We start from the raw sequence: 23,786 nt of genomic DNA on the forward strand, positions 1-23,786 counted from the left end.
TGGTGATGTATTGGAATTTCTCATAAATAATGTGTCCCATAGTTGTAACTTGTATAATTGTATAGTCGCATGCATGAGTGGTGTCAATGTCACAATACCAATTAAAGCCTATAATTTACTAAAAGAATGTGAAGTTTGATGTGTGTTTTTTTTCAAGATTTGTTATATATAACATATATATTGTTGAAAAGTTAACATGCAATAAAGTTACTGTAATTAAGTGACAGTAAGTTTTACTGATTTGATTGGATGCATATGCAGATATATCATGGTTTGTGCAGAGGACAGTAGCAAAAAAACAATAAAGTGCTTTATCCATAGGATGACATATGCCAGCGATAAAAGCTTTGATAGAAGTTATAAGCATTTTTCGAAACCTAAACGCATTTTTCAAAACCTAAACGCAGACCCTATGTTCAAGGTCAAGGTCAAAGAGGTCAACATTTGTGTGCATATGGAAAGGCCTTGTCCATATACACATGCATACCAAATATGAATATTTCATCTGAAGCGACATAGAAGTTATGAGCATTTTTCGAAACCTAAACGCTATGTGTGAAGGACAGACAGACAGAAGGACAGTGCGATCATTATATGCCCTCCTTCGGGGGCATAAACATGTGTTTCACATTGATTTGGTAAATTAGAAATGTAGTTATTAAAAAAAACAGAATTATCAATTATTATTGTTATTGATTATAAAGTGTTGCTGGCATATTGGATGTGTTCATCTAGCTATTAGAAGGTTCCTGTTTTATTCCCACTGGCACTAAGTGAGGGTTCTCAAAATCTTGAAACAAAATGAATAAGTACAGATAGGATCGAAAAAACCTTGTTGATAGGGGGGCTAAACACCTGAAATCAAAGCGAACCAGGTTAAAGGCAGAGGTCAAATAAATCAGAGGCAGCATGAGCCTGCTATACTCTGAACAAGTATTACTCAGGAAACTGGCTTTAGTGTCTTACTAAGCTTTAGAATTAAAGTTTCAGTGCAATCTATCTAAAATAAATTGGTTAAAATAAATGATAATTTGTAAAAAAATAAACATTCTGCACAAATTCAATTATTTACTTTACCTGTGTGCAGGAATTATTTCAGTGTTGATGGTTTGTGAACTATGTCAAAAGCACCATAGCTATGAAACACGTGTATTTTTAATATTGCAATGTTCCACAGAAATGATGCTGATGATAATTCTACACGATGATGAATTATTAGATATATTTCTAAATTTCATTTCCACCAACAATTCCACTACCAGTTCAAATGCGTTCGTAGATCCATATAAAAAGTATCTCTAAATTCTTTGCGCGTCTTATAAATGAGACTAGTTAAACATAACACTATTCCATTCAACAACCGTGACACATGTACTCAATTTTTCAAATTTTCGCAATTAAAATTGACTTCTACTGTTTATATTGTTGTTGTTGTACTTTTGAAAGTAGTTCGTAAGATGGCGACCATTAACCCAGAGATTGATTTATGAAATAAATCGTCTGCTGATCCAGAGTGTGATCATGACATAAATGAGACGCTTTCATAACAATAGTCCGTTCTGAGTCCAACACAGAGGTGAATGCAATGTAACCGTCGTGCAAGAGATTGGAGTTAGCCAAGTCGTTCCCTCGATACAGGGGCGTAGATAATGGGGGGGCAGGGGGGGCGGCCGCCCCCCCAATATTTCGGCTAGTCATCGTTATATAAATAAATGTAAAATCCCAAAAAAATCGCCGCCCCAAAACTAGTATTTTTGTAATCACGCGCCGTCAGTGCAGAAGCCATGTGTCCCCTAGGTAAAATAATGGGATGGTTGGAACCTCTTAATGTTGATGGCAACATTATTCAGACACTATAATGTTTATTTAACTTGCCTGGCAAAACAACCCTTCTTCGAAACTGCTTGAATCATAAACACACTGTCAGTGCTAATGTCTTCACTGTTTATCTCAGACTGCAGAACATTTCAGGAATTAGACAGTAATGACCATTAGTATCATGTCAACAGTCTCTGCAATCAAATACGCGTGAAAAACATTCATTAGTTTGAAAATATTTTTGTTCTCTAAGTACATCAGTTATTATTTGATTAGAAATCATTGAAACAATATCATATATGTAATTGTTTAATGTTCAAAATGAGTATTCCTAATCAGCCTCGAAATTTTGCGTTTCCTAAGCGTACATTCGGGAAGAAAAAGCCAGAACAGCGTTCATTCCAATCTTGTTGGTTTGATTCCTTCACATGGCTCCACTACGATGAGGTATGTATATTAGTATTAAATTTTAATTTGCGATCGTTCTTATCTTTTCTGAACCTAACGTTGATCTAAATACAAACGAAATTTAGAAAAAAAGGCACAACATACAAAAAATACTCGTATTGTAAAAAAAAATGTTGCTTAATAATGTTTCTTATTATTATCATTAATATTTAACACAAAATTTATTACAATGTTATTCTTTTCAGAGCCGGGACCTTGCGTTCTGCCACCTCTGCATGGCGGCCAAGAAGTTGGGCAAGATCGGCAACACGAAGGTGGACGGCAGCTTCATCAGTGATGGCTTCTCCAAATGGAAAGCGGGTACCGAGAAGTTCCGGAAGCACGAAAAAAGCGAGTGCCACAAGGAGGCGGTCGAGCGACTGGTGACGCTTCCCGCCACGACGCGTGACGTGGGGGAGATGCTGTCAGCGGGGCACGCTAAGGAGAAGGCCGACAACCGGAAGCAGCTGCTGCAAATCCTACGCAGCATACGGTTCCTCGCACGCCAGGGCATCGCGCTACGTGGGCACGACGACGATGAGGGGAACTTCATGCAGCTGCTACAACACCACGGGGAGACGGACAGCTCTATTCTCGCATGGCTGGAACGGAAGCGGGACAAGTTCGTCGCCCCTGATATCCAGAATGAAATACTCCAGCTCATGGCACTGCGCATCCTCCGTAAAGTGGCCAGCGACATCAAGACAAACGAGTCTTACACAATCATGGCTGACGAGACAACAGACAAGTCCAACCGAGAACAAGTGGTGGTAGTCTTCAGACACGTGGACGAGGACTTAAATGTGCACGAGGACTTTGTTGGGTTTCACCAAGTAAATTCCATTGACGCCACTACACTGACGTCGGTCATAGAAGACACTCTTCTAAGAATGAACCTATCCTTGAGCCAGTGCAGAGGGCAGTGTTATGACGGGGCCAGCAACATGACCGGAGCGAAGCGTGGTGTGGCGACCAACATCTTAGCAAAGGAGGAGCGAGCTGTGTTCACGCACTGCTACGGACATGCACTCAATCTGGCCGTTGGGGACTGTGTACGTCAGTGCAAGCTCTTGCGCGACACCATGGATACAGTGCATGAAGTCTCCAAACTGATTAAGTATTCACCAAAGAGGGACAGTACCTTACAGACCCTGAAGGAGGAGATGAGCCCCGATACCCCTGGTTTCCGTGTACTGTGCCCCACGAGATGGACAGTGCGTGCAGCAAGCCTGTGTAGTGTCTTAGACAACTACACTGTGTTACAGACCTTGTGGGACACCTGCTACGAGCAGACCAAAGACTCGGAGATCCGTTCCAGGATAGTAGGCGTGCGGTCCCAGATGGAGAGCTTCGACCTCTTCTTTGGTGTCCATCTGGGTTACATCATCCTGCGACATACAGACAACTTGAGCCGCACCCTACAACAGAAGGACATGTCCGCATCAGAGGGTCAGGCAGTTGCTTCAATGACGGTGGAAACATTGACCAGCAAGCGCTCCGACGATGCCTTCGACAAGTTTTGGGTTGACGTCAACAGCCAGCTCGATGACGTCGACGTAGGAGAGCCAGTGGTTCCCAGGCGACGCAAGATGCCGAAACGCTATGACGTTGGAACCGGGGCCCACGAGTATCCAGCCACAGCACGTGATCGGTACCGCCAGGTCTACTTTGAAGCATTCGATTTGGTGATCGCGTGTATCAAGGACAGATTCGATCAGCCAGGCTACAAAACCTACAGATCCCTCCAAGACCTTCTGGTGTGCTGCGCCTGTGGTGGTGACTACGCCACTCATCTGCGGAGCGTGATGGACTTCTACAGGGACGACTTCAACGAGCAGGCGCTCACCACTCAGCTGGAGACGTACCAGGTCGCCGTACGGGACAAGAAGGTCAAGACCATCACGGACATTGTCACGTTCTTCCGCGACTTGTCTCCTGAGTCTCGCCTCTTTTTCTCGGAGGTGATGCGCGTCCTCCGCCACGTCCTGGTAATGCCCGCCACCAACGCCACCAGCGAGAGGTCCTTCTCCGGCCTGAGACGCCTGAAGACGTACCTCCGGACGTCTATGACACAGGAGAGACTCACCCACCTCATGACGCTCCACGTGCACAGGTGTGCTACCGACGCAATGGACTTGTTAGATGTTGCCAATGAGTTTGTCAGTGTGAATGAATCACGGTTAACTATCTTCGGGAAGTTTTCATAGAATGTGACACTTGGCATTAACATTACGCGAACAGTGCATGATAAATTGTGGCTTAAAAATGAATTATCCGTAATTTTTGTTTATTTAACTTAATTTAATAATATTTATTCATCCTGGTTCAGTATTTTAATAGTGCTCGAAATGTGGATACATTCTTTACTAATCATGTCATATTGTATTGGTTGTTGTGTATTTTCATGTGGTTATTTATAACACTCTCCCATTTTCAGGTGTTAAATATGTCCATCAGTAATAAAATATATCCGTTGTGAATGTAATGTTAATGTTTTTATTTTTCATATCACTTGTAAAACTCCGTCATTAAAATACATAAACATTTACTTAATTTTATGTTGTAATTAGAGTTTTTGGAAAGAAAACAATAACATTTATATCAACATGAAAGTTCCCCAAAAACGCACCATTTTAATTGTAATTGTAATTTTTTTCGGAACCACGGGAGAGGACAACCCTCTCAAACGAACCTCTTTATGTTCCCAGTACAGAAACTGGACCGCCCCCCCAATGTTGGGAGGTTATCTACGCCCCTGCGATATAGCTAAAATTCTCTCCTATTTTGTGGAGTTAGTTAGTCGTGGCCTCGAGTTACTAAGTCGAGGCCACGAGATAGAAAAAAGAGGAGTGCAATTTAATAAAAGAGGAGTAAATGTCTCTTCTATGCCACCGTAGATTTACGATGATTTTGACAAATTTGCTGAAATGGAAACTACCGGTATATAATGAACCATACTGGATATACATGACACTGAGACATGTTTCATGCTTTATTGTTTCTTTGTAATTGTTATGATCATATAATACTAGAATACCACATGATTAAAGTGAAAGACGCACAAACTTCAAACAACAAACACAATAGGAGTCAAAAAAGGCAAATGCGTATACACGAATGACTCAACAACTATCTTGTTTGATCCGAAAATCGAAAAGGAATAATTGTCAAACAAAAACGCCAAAACACAATTCTGTTTATTCATGATTTTAAACAGTTCTTTCATAATGTGTTAAGCGAAATGGTAATCATTAAATTTCAAACAATCACACACAATGCAAGGACATATTCTGAAAAACACAAAATGTTCCACCCAGAACTTGACTAAGAGAACTATACTAATAAGGTCACCAAACAAGAGATTCAAAAAGCATAGAATCCAAGTTATAAAATAAAAAAGTATATCATTTAATATACAGTAATATGACACCAAACGTTTCAATTTATCGATACTTAAGATGTTATTTCCGTTTCTTTCTGTATGTTTTTCAGTTAACGACTTTTCAAGTACTTTATTAATGTTGCATAGTTTGCATTTGTTTTCAACATTAAAAGTGATTTAACTTCTTAAAATAACAGAACATGTAAAACTTATATATGTTAAAAGGTTGCGGAGTACTAGAATTTAACAAAGAAGCAGGGAAATAGTTATCTCCATATCAACACTAATGTATTTCTGACTCGTGTTTCATACATTAATGGCGTCCCAAGATGCAATAAATAGTTAAAGAAATAGAATAATAATTAACTGAACAATGTACGATGGGGACGGAATAACTGTTCTATTATACACATACCTCGACATACGTCGATGTCCGCGTGCAGAGAAAGGCAATACAGAATGGGCATTAATATTAACAAACAGTATTTTATATAAAAAAATATATAAATCCATTTAAATTAATTAATCAATAAAAATTAAACAGTTCGAAAGCCACGTGAAACTGCATTATTAACATTGACAATACTAAAGTATTTACCTAAAATTATATTATTGCGCTATTAAGTTCAAACCTTACAACAAGGCTGTCAAGCTGAAAAAGTGTTCTGGTTTCCGCCGAACGAACAGTGCGTGTATGTACATGCACAGTCTCGGATTACCCTTTAGGCCGATGCATATGGGACCCGCGACTTTAAAGGGGCCCCGTTAGACTGCGACAAAAGAATTGTTGTACGTTCTTACTTAGCATTATTTAATGAATTGACAAGCACATTATTTTATATCAATGTTAGGTTCCGCTGTGTGAAGGTTCGAAACTCGTAATTTAAAAAGAGAATGTAATATACGGTATTATAATGACATAATATATCTATAAAGGATATTGTCACATTCTATGCCGTGCGAGTTTTTGGCGCTTGAATGTTAATTTAAAACAATGAAATCGATTGGCACTGGCGTTCTAGCAGGCACTAGACCAACTAGGGCCTGGAACCCAGAAGTTTCACTGCCTCTACATTTCTAATCCGGCACTGTACATGCAATAAACGTTGTCCGTAATATTCAAGTCTTTTTTATATATAATACTGAAAAATAAGCCATAAGCAAAGTGTACTGTGAGATTTCCCCACGTTAAAGCAATAACTCCATATATGCGATGCAAAATATAAGGCTTTATAGAGTTGTTGCTTTAATGTGACGAAATGTTGCGAGGCTCTGTGAAGATTGCTACGCTAAGAGGGCGAGGGGTGGTTGTAGATGAAAGGACGGGGCGGGGCTTCCTCAGTAGCCGTTCCCGACGATCCGGGCTCGTATTCTGGTGGTGGGTCCTCTCACTGGAAGTAAGGCAACACGTAACTAAGCAGCAGTTATATATATGAACCTCATTCTGGGAAAACTGGGCTTAATGCATGTGCGCACAGGCTAATCAGGGACGACACTGTCCTTGTTTATGGAAAACAATCTTTTTCGTTTACACGAATTATGTTCTAAGCGAAATCCAGTCTATGTGGAAAGTGTTGTCCTTGCGGACTGCACAGGCTAATCTTGAACAACACTTTATGCACATGCATTATGCCCAGTTTTCCCAGAACGATGCTGATATGGTGTGAAAATCTGGCTGGGGTATAGCAGTCCTTAAAGGAATATTTGCAGAGTGTGGGGTAATTATTATTTTATACGTTTCATATAATAAGTATAATTTAGCCATATTTATCCAATATTATTATATAATCCACATACCATTTTTTGATATTGATACAAAAATTGGGATAATAATGCTTAAAATTTGATATTGCTTAAAGTATTTAATGACTCATGGCATATCAACAGTTAAACATTGATATAATAAAATACGTTAAGATGAAAACACGTAGGCCTGTTGCACTACGAATAACCTAGTACATTTTATGAAGTATGAACGTCCAAAGGTGCTTGGTAACCAACGCCAACTTATTCAAAGTGTAATTGGTCATTTACATAAACTCGTTGGGCACATAAATTGAAAAAGTTTGATAAAGTTGTTGATGAAATATTTTTTTAATTATTTTTCTGAGCACGACACCTGCTAATCACTATCCGTTATTTTCAAAATAAGTATAAATACAACTATATAAATGAAAATGGATTTATAATAACGGCCAAAACATACACACTGTGCATTCGACAATAATAATGTGGAGCATACTTCAAGAATAAACTAACAGCTGAAACTTAAGAATAGTATAAGAACAATCTGGCAGAAGCTGCGGTGATAAGAAAAACGTTGAAATGACAAGTGCAATATCAAATATATATATATACACGTACTCGGTATGTTAGACGCTAATGAGTAAGCAATGCCAGAACAATGTGTAGACGTGTAATAATATATGTATAGACTCAAAGATGCATTACTAATGTTCAATATACACAATGTGGAATGTTAATTGTTATCGAAAAAAAGACAAATACAATTATGTGGTGTAAATAAATTATTATTTCTTTAAAATAACGTGATATCATTTTTGACAGCTGTTTTTTTTAAAGACATCTCAAAATAACGAGCAAACAGTATTCATACTTTGAAAGAATGAAAGCAAACATAATGTGGTATCGATCCTCTGCAAAAAAATAAATGCCGTAGAAAGCAATCATTTTCAAGTATTAAGTATTTATTATGTGTTCCTTTAATTCAAAATCAGACAAAACCATTAAATAAATAATACGCTTTAATCAAATGGGCCAAATGAAACAATAGATGTTTGTTACACATGCAAGCATCCCCCAAATCGCAGTCAAAATGTCGATGCTTTTAAATAGTAACATAACTTTTATTTCAGAATCGTAAGGAGTTATCCTTCCGTAAACACTAAACATCAACCAACAAATTAATTTTGATGATCGTAAGCGTTTGCTACATACCGGTACTGTGTGAAAACCATTTTCATGTTTCAAGCACCCGTGACCTAAGTCAGTGCATGACTGGTTGACCCAAATATAAATAGGCTTCTTCCTTTTCTTAAGATTAAAGAATAACCAGCACATTTATTTGGATGGTCTACAAACGTTCTCTATATATCACCGGGAGCAAAATTATCAATGGAGGAAAGCAGTTTTCTTGATAAAATGCCATGTGACCTTGATTTTTTACCAGTTGAACTCGACGTTGTTTAGCGCCTTCATTTCCGTCCGAGTAACAAGCATATCACTTTAAATGATTGTGTGTAAAAACGGTCTCTATGTATATTGCGTCGACATCAAACAGGCGTTTTCCTTTTCTCCCCAGTAACCATCGTATCAATTTGGATGAGTGTTAGAATTCGTACGGAAACGAATTTAATGTTACACGCCATCGAGACCTTGAAAGTGCACTCGTAAACTTCCAAATACATAGGCGTCTTTACTTTCTCAACAAAAACCACCATGCTAATAAATCAGCATCATCGCAGATCAAAGCGTTCATAAGATATCATCATGAAACCGTTTCCCTTGTACAACCGCTGTGGCCTTGCACTTTGACCTCTTTACTTCAAAATCAAGAAAGGTCTTCAATTACACCCAAACAACCATCACACCAATATTCATGATCGTAGATGCCCATTTGACCTGTGGACTTTAAAACCAGTTGCCTTCTTCCTTTTCCGCAAATATTAAACGGATTTGCATGATGTTAGGTTCAAGCGTTTTCAGATATCGTGCACGCACGAACTGTGAAAAGCCCAAACGATTAACAATTGATTTGATATCTACATAATTGACAGGCGTCTTTCTTTTCTCCTAATTAACCACCATATCAATTTGCATGATTGTATGTACTTGATAGTGCGAAAAAGAAAAGTCTACGGACCGACCAGTCGACAGACCATTCGACCGAGCGACCGATGGGCAGTATGTTGAAAGGGGATGGGGGTACCGAGCGACCGATGGGCAGTATGTTGAAAGGGGATGGGGGTACCGAGCGACCGATGGGCAGTATGTTGAAAGGGGATGGAGGTGGATGGCATAATAACCAATAAGATTGGGCGAAAACATCATAAGCGTAAAATAATATGTGGAAACGGAATGCAGGTTTTTATATAAAGAAGCAAAGATCGAGCGAACAAAACCAAAAATCCCTATGAGTCAGAAACATGTATTAGTAATTGAGATTCCATTTGCATTTTTATTTTTTTTGTATTCTATAAGAATCGCTTTTGGTGGTAAAATACAGTCCAGTCATACATATACCTTGTTGAAAGAAACTCTTTTCACTGAAAAGTGTAAGAAAGTACATGCACATTTAAAACTCACAGGTTTTGTATAAAATCACAAGTCATTATATATCAGTCTGACAATTGCAATATATATTTACAGCCTCGCGCAATAAAAACGCATGGAGCTCCAATGCATATGAATTGTGACATATATGTGACGTTCGCAGTATCCACTTAATGTACCCACATTAATTTTGCGTGATTTTTTAGCGCAAAGCGTAGATCCTTTCCAGACTGTGCGATTGCACGGGTTGGACTGGACCTACGCTCACCGCATATGGGATAAGACACATTAACCCATTACGCAGGTCAATATAGCTACATTTCGTCGTTATGTTACAGAAAAACGATAAAATTAATAGTGCTTCATGTATGTTGTAAATAAATGAAATGGGTATTGAGTTTTATTATTTCAAAACACGATTTATGGATAATACTATGAATACAAATATACCACAAACGCCCAACCGAGCTAGCAAAAAAACACACATAACAACAGAACAGTTAAGATACCCCAAACGCATGCAATCTATAGCTTACTATGTATGATATTTTCCCCCAATTTGCTCTTTCTAGCTTAACAATAGATACTGTAAAATCACAATAGTTCTTGAAGTACGGCGGTCTATCTCCTCGCAAAAGTTGTGTACATAAACATACATGTATTTAACATTAAATGCATAAAAACAACATTTATACGAGATATAAAAAGTACTTGTTCACATATTGTTTTGCATTTTTGGTACGATGCCCGCATGGCATATTTGGAAAATAAAAAAACTCAACTTAATAACTCTTAATAATTGATCCTTTTGTCTATGCCTGTAGTATTAGTTTGCTCGTGTTTGTACACTTTATCTTATTTGCACACATCTGAAAAACGTGAAAAAATGCACAATCAATAAATATGAAACAGTTTAATTAACACACTATTCGGACCACGCATTTCGCGAAGATTATACCACCTCGAAATAACGCAATATTACAGTATACGATATGCTCGCGGTGGCCCTGACACTAGCATGCGTCACCTCAATAAAGTAACATCCTACAGGATGCAGGGCCTCCCCCTGCAGGCCCAACCAGCGGCCCTTGGCGCCAAAACAATACTTGGCCGAGTCTGCCGAGAAATAAATATATGTGGCGTATTCGGAGTGAAAATGATATACTATATCATTGTCGACTCAGGTACTATTTTAAAGTACCCAGGGTACTCATACGTTAACTACAAAGTATCCGGTGTATGAAAAATATACTAAAAAGTACCCAGTGGTATGGCATGGTGCTTTTAAGCGTATTCTTCGCACCCGGGATACATGTTAATATACTTAAGAGTACCCGATGTACTTAAAAGTAGAACATGAGCCGACAGCGACCAATTAAGCCCTAATGATTTGTCTTTGTCGGCTCAGGTACTACTTAAAAGTACCCGTGTACTCTTAAGTATTCTATGAAGTACGGCAAATACGCATTAAGTAACGCTGTCATACTCCGGCGTACATTTAAGTGTGTAAATATGTATATTGTTGTATTCTATAAGTGAATTGTAAGATTTTAATTTGTACTAATAGTATATACGTTTATTTAGTGAAACGAGAGTAGACATGAGCGTGTAATAATGATATATACGTGATTATAGGGAAATAAACGTGCACTAATGATATATATGTGTATAAGGGGAGAAATGCCTGAAGCGTTGTTAATATCGTTCCGGTATATGTGCAATTGTTTGTATTGTTTAGATCAAATCTATAAGCAAAATGTTGCTACATTGCTACATAAACGATATGGTGGGTGCATCACATATACAGATGGTTGCAACTCTCATGTTAAAAATATTGTTTTAAACTAAGTTCATCGTGTTTGTTAAATTGTTCTATCTCGTTAGGGAGTGATTCGGCCTTACGCACCAACCGTTAGTGAACTAGGAATGAATTGTTCTTTTTAATTGCACCAAATGCCAGTTGGTTTGTTAACACCCAATCGGAACTGTAGTGTATCACACCTGAATATTATTATACCTTTATTTCAGATAAGCATATAAGTTATTTCATTAAGACATAAATGAAAACGTTCAAGTGTATGGCCAGGTTAGTATTCTGTCGAGAAACTCATAATAAAGGTATCAATATGATTTCAAAATACAATAAATAGGTCATTTTGACATGTATAAATTGCTTTTTAAAGCTCTGCATTTTATCTATCGAGCGCTTTGATACACTACAGTTCACGAAACACACTGCTGTCACCAAAAACACGTGACGAATTGACGTACCTTCAGAAGCTTTGGAAGTACATTTAAGGACATAAAGTCCTTGTACCTCCCTTCATGAAATACAAACGATTTGTTGTTAAACCAATCCGTGAGATCGAACTTTCTTTAAGAGAAATTGCTTAACCTATTTATGCCTAGCGTCTAGAAAAAAGGCATTGGCAAACAGCGTAGACCCAGATGAGACGCCGCATGATGCGGCGTCTCATCTGGGTCTGCGCTGTTTGCCTTTGAAAAGGAATTTATGTAAGAAATAGTCTAAATACAGAATTAAATATACTAGACATCCCTAATTTGGGAAATAGATAGGAGGATGGGAGAGTCCACTATGCATAAATGGGTTAAAGAAGACATTTCTAATGAAAGTGTGCAATACTTGGTACTTGGGCAATGTAATACCGAATACAAGCAAGATGCTTGTCGGCAGCATGGCAATCTCATTTTCAATAAAGCTGTAATTATTTAAGAAGCTGCGTCATGCACTCATTTGACATTTAGTGTGACCTTGATTTTCGCCCAATCGGTAAACTTTTTTGGTAAGTTGTTTCGCAAATAGCATGATGAATTATGAATTTACATTCCAGGCGAATTATTGCTTGCGAATATTGGATATTTTACCCGTAAGTTACAGTTTGGACCTTACCTTTGACATTAACATATCACATTGACCTTAGGGGTAAGGAGAAATGACACTTAGTCTCAACAACAGTTTGAACCTTTTTCGACAATTATCTGAAATTTGCATGGTGAATGACGAACATTTAGTGTGAACAAGCCGGTATATGAAAAAAACTTGATCTTTGACTTGCAAGTGTAACATGTAACTTTACGGAAGGGAGACGGATGTTGCAAGCCGTCTTATGGCAGTGAATATGTGTGTTTAAATTGCACGATAAACGACAACGTTACAGTAAGAGGAGGCTTGAGTGCACGCACGGACGCACAGACGCACACACGGGCGCACACAAGCTCAAACCACATCTGTAAAAATGTATAAAAACAGCAGCTAAAAATGGATTACCATTTCCGAGAGAATGATCAATGACATACAAACAATGCGAGCTTTTAAAGTAGATGGCTACCGATGTATTGACAAATACAATGTATATGAAACCCCCGTAAAGAATCAATTACGGGAAAAGTCTACTACAACAAAAATAAAAAATAAACATTGTAACATAATATTGATACACTGCACATGTAACACATACAAATAAAGGTGCTCCATTTAAACTGTACTAACAAACAAATAAGTAGGTGCAATTTATACGCATACTGCACATATACCTCACAAAAGTTCGTGCGCAAAACAAGTACACAATATAAAATGCATGCACGCGCAGTAGACTAATGCGACGTTGTGAAAAGAGAAGTCTTACGATCTAGCACGAGAAAGATGGCGTCTTTGTGTGCCGCGACATCAAACGACGCTGCGCCATAAATTTAGCTGAATGAGGGATTAGAGAGATTTACACAATAAGTATGATGAATATAGGCCATGCCAAATTGATGTGCGTTTGAAACATCAACACAATTTGACATATTGCGCTTTTGTCGAAATTTCATACAAAAAGGCAGGGACTTGAGAAGACATTTCAACAAGAAGAGTATAAAGACGCCTTAAGCGTACATACAGTAAATCTCCGCTTTACGACCATTCCGATACAACGATATCAAAGAAATAAACTTTTAAGGTGCTACTATTAAAATGCGATTCGCTGATCGCTAACTTCGTATTTCGACCTCTTATCTGAAGTCTGAAGTACAAAATAGACTCAAAGAGACGCAGTTGTCATAAAACTGTCGAAGGGAATATCCGCCAGTACATGCATGAAGCTAAATTGCAATTACATTTGGCTTACCGGGGTAGTTGTATTTGTAACAAAATTACTGCATTCGTCTTTATGCTTTTTTCCATCAGTTAGTTCAATATTGCTTGCAGAGTTCGTTATAATGTTAACTCGATGTATGTAAATCCGTTATTCTTGCGAGTAAATGACAAATGCCTCATTTCTGTAGAATAGCCCACGTGAATATCTTTTTGTTGCTATTTGATCTTTCTATGCAATAACTGCGTTATTACATTGCAGGAAACCAATATGAATCTGGCGCTCAACTCTGGACTTTACCGGCTTTTTATTTCATAAAGTAGCATCCACTCTTTACGCAGACTCCAGAGATGGACAGCGGGTTACGATTGCTGGCGCTCTAGCGCATACTAGTATTATGTACAGGGAGACAACTCCGGCAAGCGTACGATAATTTCCGAGGTGTAGACTACTTTTGTCGCCCAGTTTCGTCCAAGCTAGCTTTGCTTATATTAGCCCCCGTAAAGAGATGTATTCGTGTAGAATAGTGAATATATAAATAATATTTTCGAGTAGAATAGTGAATATATAAATAATGTTGATTTTCAACCTGCAAACCAATGCAAACACTTTGCTGTACGACCACATGGTTAGTGCGCGATACTCGCCTGTATCAGCACCACATTATTAACTACACGTACCTAGATCATGAAAGTTTGGACGAATATGAATCATAGCTGCTGTTTTGCTATTATTATTTTTTACTATTTTTTTTTTATTTTGATGACATGTGCTGTGTGTGGGGGGGGGGGGGGGGGTGGGGGGGCGGCCACCAACCAAACTCGCATGTTCAGCGAGTGGGTATTGAATACGTGTCTACGATGTGAGAATCGCGTGTACAAACCACTGCGGACGGACGGATAAAGCAGAAACTAACGGAGCATCAACACTATTTATAATATTGTCGTTAGCAATTAGGGTTCTCTGCTGACTTTTTTTCGGTAATAATTGCAGTTATCTTTCCTGTTATGAAAAGTAACTAACATACGGTACACTAACGTCCATCGCATGATCCATTGTCACGGCTACGGTATGCTTTATATACATATTGAAACGTTCGCGTGATCAGCGGTGATTGAAGGTTGGTAGCCAGGGTACCCTGTCTCTCATGTAAGTAAGCATAACTGATGCAGTCAACACGTCATTTTCATTTCTTTATCAATCTTAGATATCAGTTAAATGCCTAAAGTCTTTAAATGTCAATTGACAATTCCAATTCGTCCAGCTGGGTTAATAATTAATGTTTTTCTTTACTTACAAGCAAAGACGGAAATAAGAAAGAAACGTATAAAACGTGCATCAATTTGTTTGTGCCCACCAAACACGCGTGCTTTTAGCGTTTGACTGACTCGCAGAGATGGGCCTTTTTCGACAATTATTGATGGCGGTTTAATTGTCAAAACATAAATTGGAGTTAAATTATTCCGAGTTTTCTGGTTCTAAGCTTAATATTAATTGCACATAACAAATTGTCATGTCGCATTTGATTAACTTTATGTTGCATCGTGCCTCGCAACATGCTTAGTGCTTATTGCCTGCGTCTTGTTGACTTGTTTGCGCAATTACTAGTTTCATTGCTCGTATAGCTACTAGTGTAAAGTTGTAATGCACTAACGACAAAGCGATATAAACTTTAATACAGATGGTACCAAACGGGTGCATTTTATTTATACGCTAGAGATATGTGATTTAAACTTATAAAGAAATGACGATTGCAATGATGCTACTAGTATGTGTCACCAAATGATGTAAAGAAGCACAAAGGCCCGCGAATGTAGCAGTATGTTGGTAACGAATAGCACAATGCAAAAAGCATTTGTCATATACCAACATGCAATTGTAATATGTAAATATGGAGTTGTTATTAAGCAATATAAATTGTCATTGAGTAACATGAATGGACTGGCGGACATTCCATACAAACAGGGTCGTATTGGCGGAATTTTAAAGTGACGTTATTTTCATATCTCCCAATCATTCTTAAGTTTAAAAATAACGTGTTGAAGCATGTCGCGATTATGAATGTAAACGGTATGGTTTACACAACTAAATGTTGAGAAAGAGAAACGCACAACCACAACTGATTAATAAATTTCTTATAAGTCACAAAACCAAAATCAGAAGCTCGACATAACATTTTTCATTAAAAAGTATATTTACACTTACATATTTACACTTACTGAATAATTAGAAATACAAATTAGAAGCGCGCATGTCTTCTTACATGAAACGCATGAAAAAAAGAGAAATAAAAATATACATATACTTACAATCTATAGGCTTCGGTTCTTGGTACCAATATTTAAACCCGCTTTTCGCGTGCGAATTGAACGAGTTTCGGTAGGTCGCAGATTTGGGCGGCAATGACTTTTGTGTCTTCGGCACGCCTCGGTTCCAGTTTAAGGGCCGATAATTCGTGTATGCACTCTGTCCGCCGCTTTTATTCCAAGGCGGGAAATACACATTGTCTTCCTCTTTCACAGTCCCTGAAATTGAAGTCGAATGAACATGGCTGCTATTTAGGCCACGAATACAATCGCAAGCTCATATGTACCAGACCGTTTGAAGTTTGAAGGATTTCATACAAACATGTGCTACATGTATGTTATAATAAATGTACAAAATAATTGTTGAGTAATTGTTGTTTGGATCTCGCCGAAGGCTTATTTACTTGAGGTTCAATTAAAATGATCTACATCCATGTTATAAAGTATTTATCAAACTGAGCAACCTCAATTATTTTGTTCATTTTCAAATTTTAATGGGGCATGTCGATGGCATTCCCATTTTATACAGAAATTCATTTAACATTTGCATGTTCCCTTCATAAAAGCATACATGTAACTGGAAACAATGTTTTATAGATCAAATCATTCAGAAATTTTTTTTTCAATGAACACAAATATTTGTATAAACGCCTTCTGATGGACTCAAACACATGCCTACATAGACCTCTCAAATAATTGTGCTCTACTCTTTTATTCGTTATCGATAGCGCGCATTAATATTGCTGCACCTCATTAATATTTCAGCCATAACGATTTTACTAATACGACAGATTTTCTTGAGCCCGCTTAAAGTGTCCTTCTTTATTAATAAAATATTTTAAGCGTTTATAAAACTATACATATGTCAATCACCCATTTAATACATTCTTTTTACTAAGATACTGTTGATTTTCAAAATAAAATACAGTTTTACTCTTCGCTTTGCCCCTTTAGTTTGACACGAGTAAAAACAAGCTGTTTATGGAATTAAGTTCCGGTGAAGGTAAGGTCGTTCCTGTCTACCGGAATGGATAGATCTGTAGAAACAGTTGTCACAAATTATGGAGACCATAGAGATAACATGTTAAGGGATATATACTGTTTCAAGATAGATTTGCATTGGGAATTTTGGTGTTCAATGAACACTAATTTCGTTACACTTTGTTCACATCCATTGTATAACTTTTCAACTAATGTGATTGGAAGACAGCTACTCACCGTCTATGAACGCCAGCTGTGTTCCGGTATTCGCCACGCATGCGCGCACGTGCCGCCACACCCCACCGGCTCTACCGTAGCGGTTGACATTACTACACGAGAGATAAATGTAACAGTAGGTGAAACACAACTTGTGATTGAATGCATTCACGTAAAAAAAGACCTTTCAATACCAATATCACAAGCGCTAATACGGTTTCGTAATTGCCTGATAAATACCTGAAGTAAGTTACTGAAATACAATTAAAAATAAATGATCGAAGATTAAGCAGAGAAGAATCGCTTTAGTGTAATAATTTCAACGTGCATTTTTATCCATTTCATGTATAAGACAATTTAATCCCAACAAGAAACCGAGCTTAATCCGCAAATTAGTGCTTTGGGGCTAAATTATAATTTCATTCACATATAAAGCACTTTTTGCAGTAAACGTACACAGATTCACCAGGGCTCTGCGATTTCCACAGCCGGTGGTAATACTGGCGCGTGATGGGGTCCATTTCCGGCCCGGTGGATGGGCCCTGGAGGCTCATGAAGGGCTGGGTATGAGCCCGCTCTAGGAGGCGCATCACTGGGGACGTGGGCCTGGCTCCCGTGTCGGGTATCGCGTAGTTGTACTGGGTCTCGAATGGCAGCGGCCGGACCTTTTTCTCTGTCTTAATATATATGTATAGGGTGAAAGTGGCATTTCAGCGTTGGTGATCGCTTATTTCGGTCACGACACATTGATCAATTGTTCGCGGATTTTGTCCCCCACAAATTGAGGCGAACCGGCGCAATGAAAATAAATAATATTTTTCATTACCTTTTAGGTTAAATCAGAGGTGAGCTAAAAGCTCAGAATAAAAAATATATCCATACTTATTGAAGATGTTACGCATTAATGCTTTATATATCGCCTGAAGTATCATCCTGATCCAGTTTGTCATGGACGTTTGTTTGTGATGATAAAAAAGTACCATTGACTGATTATGACTGACTTGTGTTTATGTTTTTTTATGTTGCCATTTACAGATGATAAAATAAAGGAATACTTGTAGTATAATTCCGGAACCAATCATGCATTCCTGTTGGTTTTAATACCTGGAGGTCTATCAGGAATTAAAATGAACAGAAACAGCATGCATCTTCAATAAACTCAAAACAGTTTTTTACCAGTATTTTTTTCCCCTTCATTTTTGACGAATATGATCAATTTGTTGTGATCTTAAGAACAGGAGTGAGTCAAGTACATTTAAATACTAATACAATGGTAAAAACAAAACAAAATCGGATTAGGGTACATACATACATACATACATACATAAATAGTCATTTACGATAAATTACTTCAAAACTCTAATCATTTTTACTTTTGATATTTACTGCTGAGAAAAAAGACATGCGTTTGCAGTTTGCAGTTTAAATGTGTAAATTAACATAATAATGGTCCGAGATTTGATGGTTTTATAAATATAAAATAGATGCGCTTGACAAATCATTAAGTTTATAAAATATAAATATACACAGCAATATGATGTTTAAACATTGTTTTGACTTTACTTCAATACACCTTTGCACCCCATGTAACAATTATAACATGCTGAAAACAAATGTACCAGTTCTAAACTAGCCGTCACCCAAAACAAGATTTTAATACTAGTATTTATCAAATAATAAAGGTACTTGAGTTCTTGAGACAAGCATAATTATTGTTAAAAATATAGTTTCTGTTTTTAGTTGTCTTTCTATTAAGAGTTAGATTAAGTGAGTAAGTAACGATTGCTAATAAAACGTTATAATTTGACGGTAAAGAAATTGGCTTGATTGGTTGATATTCATTAAATGTTAGTGATACTCATAAATTCGGTAAACAGTTTTGTTCTATGGTTGTTAAGTAAAGGATTGAAAAGAAAAATGTATACAATTCACATTTTTTTAAACGTCTCTTTGTGTTCATGCCTTTGGTCAAGGGTAATATATTGCATTTCATTAGTTTCCAATGCAATATACACACTTAAATAAAATAATAATCAGTTCGTATAAGAAAACAATAAACATATACATAGTAAATGAAACATTTTATCAAACAACTCTCTTGATTAGATGCGTAGGTTTTATTTATGTATCAAATAATAAATATTGTATTGTCGTTTTTTGAAGTCTTGAATGACAAAGATTACTCTTTATTCATCTAAATTCTATATGCATATAGATTTAAAAAAATTAACAATGCATTTTTTAAAGCAACATGCAGTCATTAAATAGCTTAAATTTTAGCAGCCATTTTTCCAAATACCAGCACTTCTTCTAAATCAAAGGAACACGTGACATTATGCTTGTACACAAAGGTTTGGTGCCGTGTAAATCATTGAGTTACACTGTACATGGGTAAAAAAACACTGCATGAGTGAAATTAAACATAAATTTCGATTTTTTTGTCCAAAACTATTTACGTTTCAGGGAAAATGGTACGAATCAATATTATAAACAATAATTAATAAAGAACAAAACTCAATTGTAAATTGTACATCATTATGGTATTTATATGCATTTATAATTAAAAAGAATTCAGCAAAAATTTAGAATTTACATGAATATATTGTTTTAAGTCTGTACGACACACATTAAACATGTACCCTCTACATGACATTGGCTTATAGCAACAGCAGATACAGTAAATAAAGGAACAGAACAAGTGCGACCAACTTACATGTATGGGCGGAGTATTGTAGAAATCCTTTAAAGATAAATCAGCTTTCAGCTAGTGATGTACAAGAATTGTATACAGACATTTTATTAGCTTAAAAACCGAAGTCAAATTAAAATAAGCATAATACAAAATATTTTTCAAGTTATTTAGAATTCATGCAAGTTTCGATTTAATTTAAAGAATCAATAATTTTTACATGTATTATAAGATGAATAATAGTTAAGATATTTAATTTAACAAATCCTTTGTTAATGTCTGCAATACAAAGTATTTAATTTGTTCCATAAATACTAAAAGATTTCTAATGATACTTGACCTATTAATGTTCACTGTTTAACAACTTTTACTTTTACTAATTATTTTAAGGAAAAAAAGATTTGTTCAAAAATTAGCTTTACACGTCTGCGACAAAACCAATTCTGTTCAACGTTCACATCAGCTTTGTCAACGAGCGTGTAGACCCTCAAAAGCAGACTTGCAGCAGACTTAAAGCATATATGTACTGGAGCCAAATAATTCACTTATTATGTGCAAAGAATTGCTATTAAAACATAACGTTTTTACATGCTCATGATAGCGTTCAATGCCTTTCAATAGGCAATCGCGTCCAAATATGTACATAAGATAAAGCTTATTTAAGCCCCATGTCGCTAAACGGTTTCAACCTCTGTACATGTTAATGTCACAACAATCAAGACATCTACTTTTTATCGTAGCCAAGTTTCTGACTTAGCAACTAACTTCCTAAACATAGACAACTCAAAGCCTTTTCAATGTACAAAACTTTGATCAATAACCGTCGAATCCTGGACAAGCATTTTGAATGCTTTATGAAAGGGGCGGAATAACTTTCTTTAAATAAAATAACAACACAAGTTGGAACATCCTTAAAAATCAGTAAACAACCCACACTTAAATGCGTTGTTGTTGATTTCAAACGTTAAGTGCCCAACGCACAATGTTACGAAATTATTTGTGTCGCGTTCTGAGGAAACTGGGCTTAATGCATTAGCGTAAAGTGTCGTCCCTGATTAGCTTGTGCAGTCCGCGCAGTCTAATCAGGGACGACACTTTCCGCATAAACTTGATTTTCGGTAAAGAGGGACTTCCTTGAAACTAAAAATACCATCAAAGCGGAAAGTGTCGTCCCTTATTAGCCTGTGCGGTCCGCACATGCTAATCTGGGACGACACTTTACGCACATGCATTAAGCCCAGTTTTCTTAGAACGCGGCTCATTTAATACATGTTTACATAGTGTATCTCAAATATTTAAATATGCTACTTTCCACTGGCATAGCGATTACATTACATCAGCAAAAATAGAAAATTCGGTACACGAAATGAAAATGCTGTGTTATGGAATAAAGTTCGATGGCACTAATACGAGGTTGCATAAAGTGGGATTGGTAATTGTGAAAATAAAAAAAAAATGTAAATAATCATCTCACAATCCATCTGATGCACAAACGTAACTTGCTAATCTACCAGTATATCTTATATATAACTATATCCGCCAACTACCCATCTCCAATTAAAACTAGCAATACATATGCATAGGATAAAGGGAGTCGCAATTAGTTGCTAACTAGACGGCTAGTTTTGATAAAATCGAGCTACTTGGGCGGGAGAACAAGGCATTGCATGCAATTTTAACCTGAATATCGTCTGCAAACTAAAATAAGCATATACGTGATTAAGCAAGAAAAATATAATAAGATAATGCGAATGTTTCTTTCCTCTATATATGGACCGTGCTCTGCGAAAAAGGGATTTAATGCATGCGCGTAAAGTGCCGTCGAATATTAGCCTGTGCAGTCCTAATCAGAGACGACACTTTCTTCTTTTATGATATTTTTCGTTTCAAGAAAGTCTCTTCATCGCCCAAATCCAGTTTATGTCGAAAGTGTCGTCCCTGATGAGCCTGAAACGACACTTTACGCACATGCATTATACCCCCTTTTCACAGAGCGCGGATCATATGTTGTTGTTTTTTTTATTTCGGTGTTGTTTTCATGAGTTGTGTTCATTTATACTCAACCCCGTATGTGGAAGTTGATCAACTATGCACGCCGTGTAGATAACTAAATATTCTACAATAACATTTGTGAGTACCTTATTACAATTTATATGAAATAAACAGTCAATAAAGACTATTTTCTGTTCATATTCTGTACAATACAATTAATTAACTTCTGTTTAATTCTTTTTATACCGTAGTAGTTTTACTATATAAAAATACACGCAAAAGATAATCATCGACTCTTTCAAAAAAGTAAACGTATCATATCAACACATACCTGTACACCAACGTCCATCCTCGAGTGTGCGCGACTCTGGGGTCGCACTTTAGTCGCACTTCCGGTTCTCTGGGACCCTTGCAACGGTGTCTGGGGCGTCAAGCGGCCGTCTAGGGGCTGTGGTGAGAAGACGCCGTCTATCGGATAGACGTCGTTTAACAGATCCTCTGAGTTATAGCTGGAACGAGAACGCGAAATGATTGCCATGATTATTAATAATACATGCAGTGTATTAATGTGACTAATGATACTACAAAATCAAAAGGCATAAGACGATGACACATAATATTCTAAGATGACGAAAACTCCCGCATTGATCTGTGAATCCTGCAAAATTCATGTACGCGATATTTATTAAAAACAAACATCGGAGTCAAAAAAGTGATCAACAATCTTATTTTTCAAAAGTGAAAGAAGGCTTTGTATTTGACGCTAAAACGTTAGGCTTAATATAATTATATATATACGTATATAAATCCAGCAATAAACCAGTATTTACGATATCTTGAACGAGCACCTTCACACTTACTGATACATACACTATTGTTATGTCATTACATGCATTTCAGCTTTGGATACATATTCGCAAATCGACTCAAGGTTATCGTAGTTTTTTATTTCATGTGAACTACAACAAGTATACTGCTGACAGATAGGAGGCGGCGACATTAAAACTGCAGTCTCAAGTGTCACATGAGAATGTTGTTGTTGTTTGAACCGAGATCAACAAAGTGAGAGTATCGACAAGCCGTTTGAGGATTAAAAGTAAGAGTGTATCACATGTATCTCGCACTAAAGATGTCAAAGGAAAAAACCGGAGACAAGTTACAACAACAACAGCAACAACAACAACAACAACAATAATAATAATAATAATTATAATTATAATAATAATAATAATAATAATAATAATAATAATAATAATGTAGTTACCTTAATATAATGAACTTAAAAATAATGACTGTATAGGACAAGCTTTCTTTTATTAAAGTATTTAAACGAATAGTTTGTTATCTAAATGTTTGAATTGTAGTTTTTTAATTTTGTTACCTCATACTTTACAATTTTCCATTTAAATTATAACTATACAAGTATATATTAACTTTAAAAAGATTTAAACAACAGACCTGAATGTAAATCCTATTACAACAATAACGCATATGTAATAAGAACGTCGCGCAGGTTAAATAAATATATGGTAGATTATTTGATTCGTCATAAGCTTTTCGAGTAT

General features: G+C 36.8%; 2 protein-coding genes across 2 annotated transcripts; one reads left to right on the forward strand and one right to left on the reverse strand.

Annotated features, from left to right (window-relative positions):
- The first annotated feature begins 1,982 nt into the window (after window positions 1-1,982).
- LOC127872670 (zinc finger MYM-type protein 1-like) lies at window positions 1,983-4,472 on the forward strand. Its single transcript, XM_052416000.1, has 2 exons — window positions 1,983-2,265; window positions 2,472-4,472. Exons 1-2 carry the CDS (start codon window positions 2,131-2,133, stop codon window positions 4,470-4,472), a joined length of 2,136 nt encoding a protein of 711 aa, XP_052271960.1. The 5' UTR covers window positions 1,983-2,130.
- A 1,592-nt stretch (window positions 4,473-6,064) lies between these two features.
- LOC127871858 (uncharacterized) lies at window positions 6,065-23,701 on the reverse strand. Its single transcript, XM_052415116.1, has 8 exons — window positions 23,680-23,701; window positions 22,553-22,730; window positions 20,254-20,280; window positions 17,997-18,217; window positions 17,562-17,653; window positions 16,347-16,562; window positions 10,968-11,056; window positions 6,065-7,038 (listed from the first exon to the last, which is right to left on the reverse strand). The coding sequence occupies exons 2-8, from the start codon at window positions 22,568-22,570 to the stop codon at window positions 7,036-7,038; spliced, it is 666 nt and encodes a 221-aa protein (XP_052271076.1). The 5' UTR covers window positions 22,571-22,730; window positions 23,680-23,701; the 3' UTR covers window positions 6,065-7,035.
- Window positions 23,702-23,786: the final 85 nt, after the last annotated feature.

Source organism: Dreissena polymorpha, chromosome 3, assembly GCF_020536995.1.
Source record: "Dreissena polymorpha isolate Duluth1 chromosome 3, UMN_Dpol_1.0, whole genome shotgun sequence".
Classification (NCBI taxonomy): Eukaryota; Metazoa; Mollusca; class Bivalvia; order Myida; family Dreissenidae; genus Dreissena; species Dreissena polymorpha.

Bases quoted from the DNA above. Each gene is read 5' to 3' on its own strand.
- LOC127872670 (XM_052416000.1), top strand. From the start codon at position 2,131: ATGTTCAAAATGAGTATTCCTAATCAGCCTCGAAATTTTGCGTTTCCT. The intron at 2,266-2,471 runs GTATGTATATTA...TATTCTTTTCAG, and splicing joins CATGGCTCCACTACGATGAG to AGCCGGGACCTTGCGTTCTG.
- LOC127871858 (XM_052415116.1), bottom strand. The intron at 17,654-17,996 runs GTACGTTTACTG...TCTCTCGTGTAG, and splicing joins CAGAGCCCTGGTGAATCTGT to TAATGTCAACCGCTACGGTA. The intron at 11,057-16,346 runs GTAAGTATATGT...ATTTCTCGGCAG, and splicing joins AGAACCGAAGCCTATAGATT to ACTCGGCCAAGTATTGTTTT.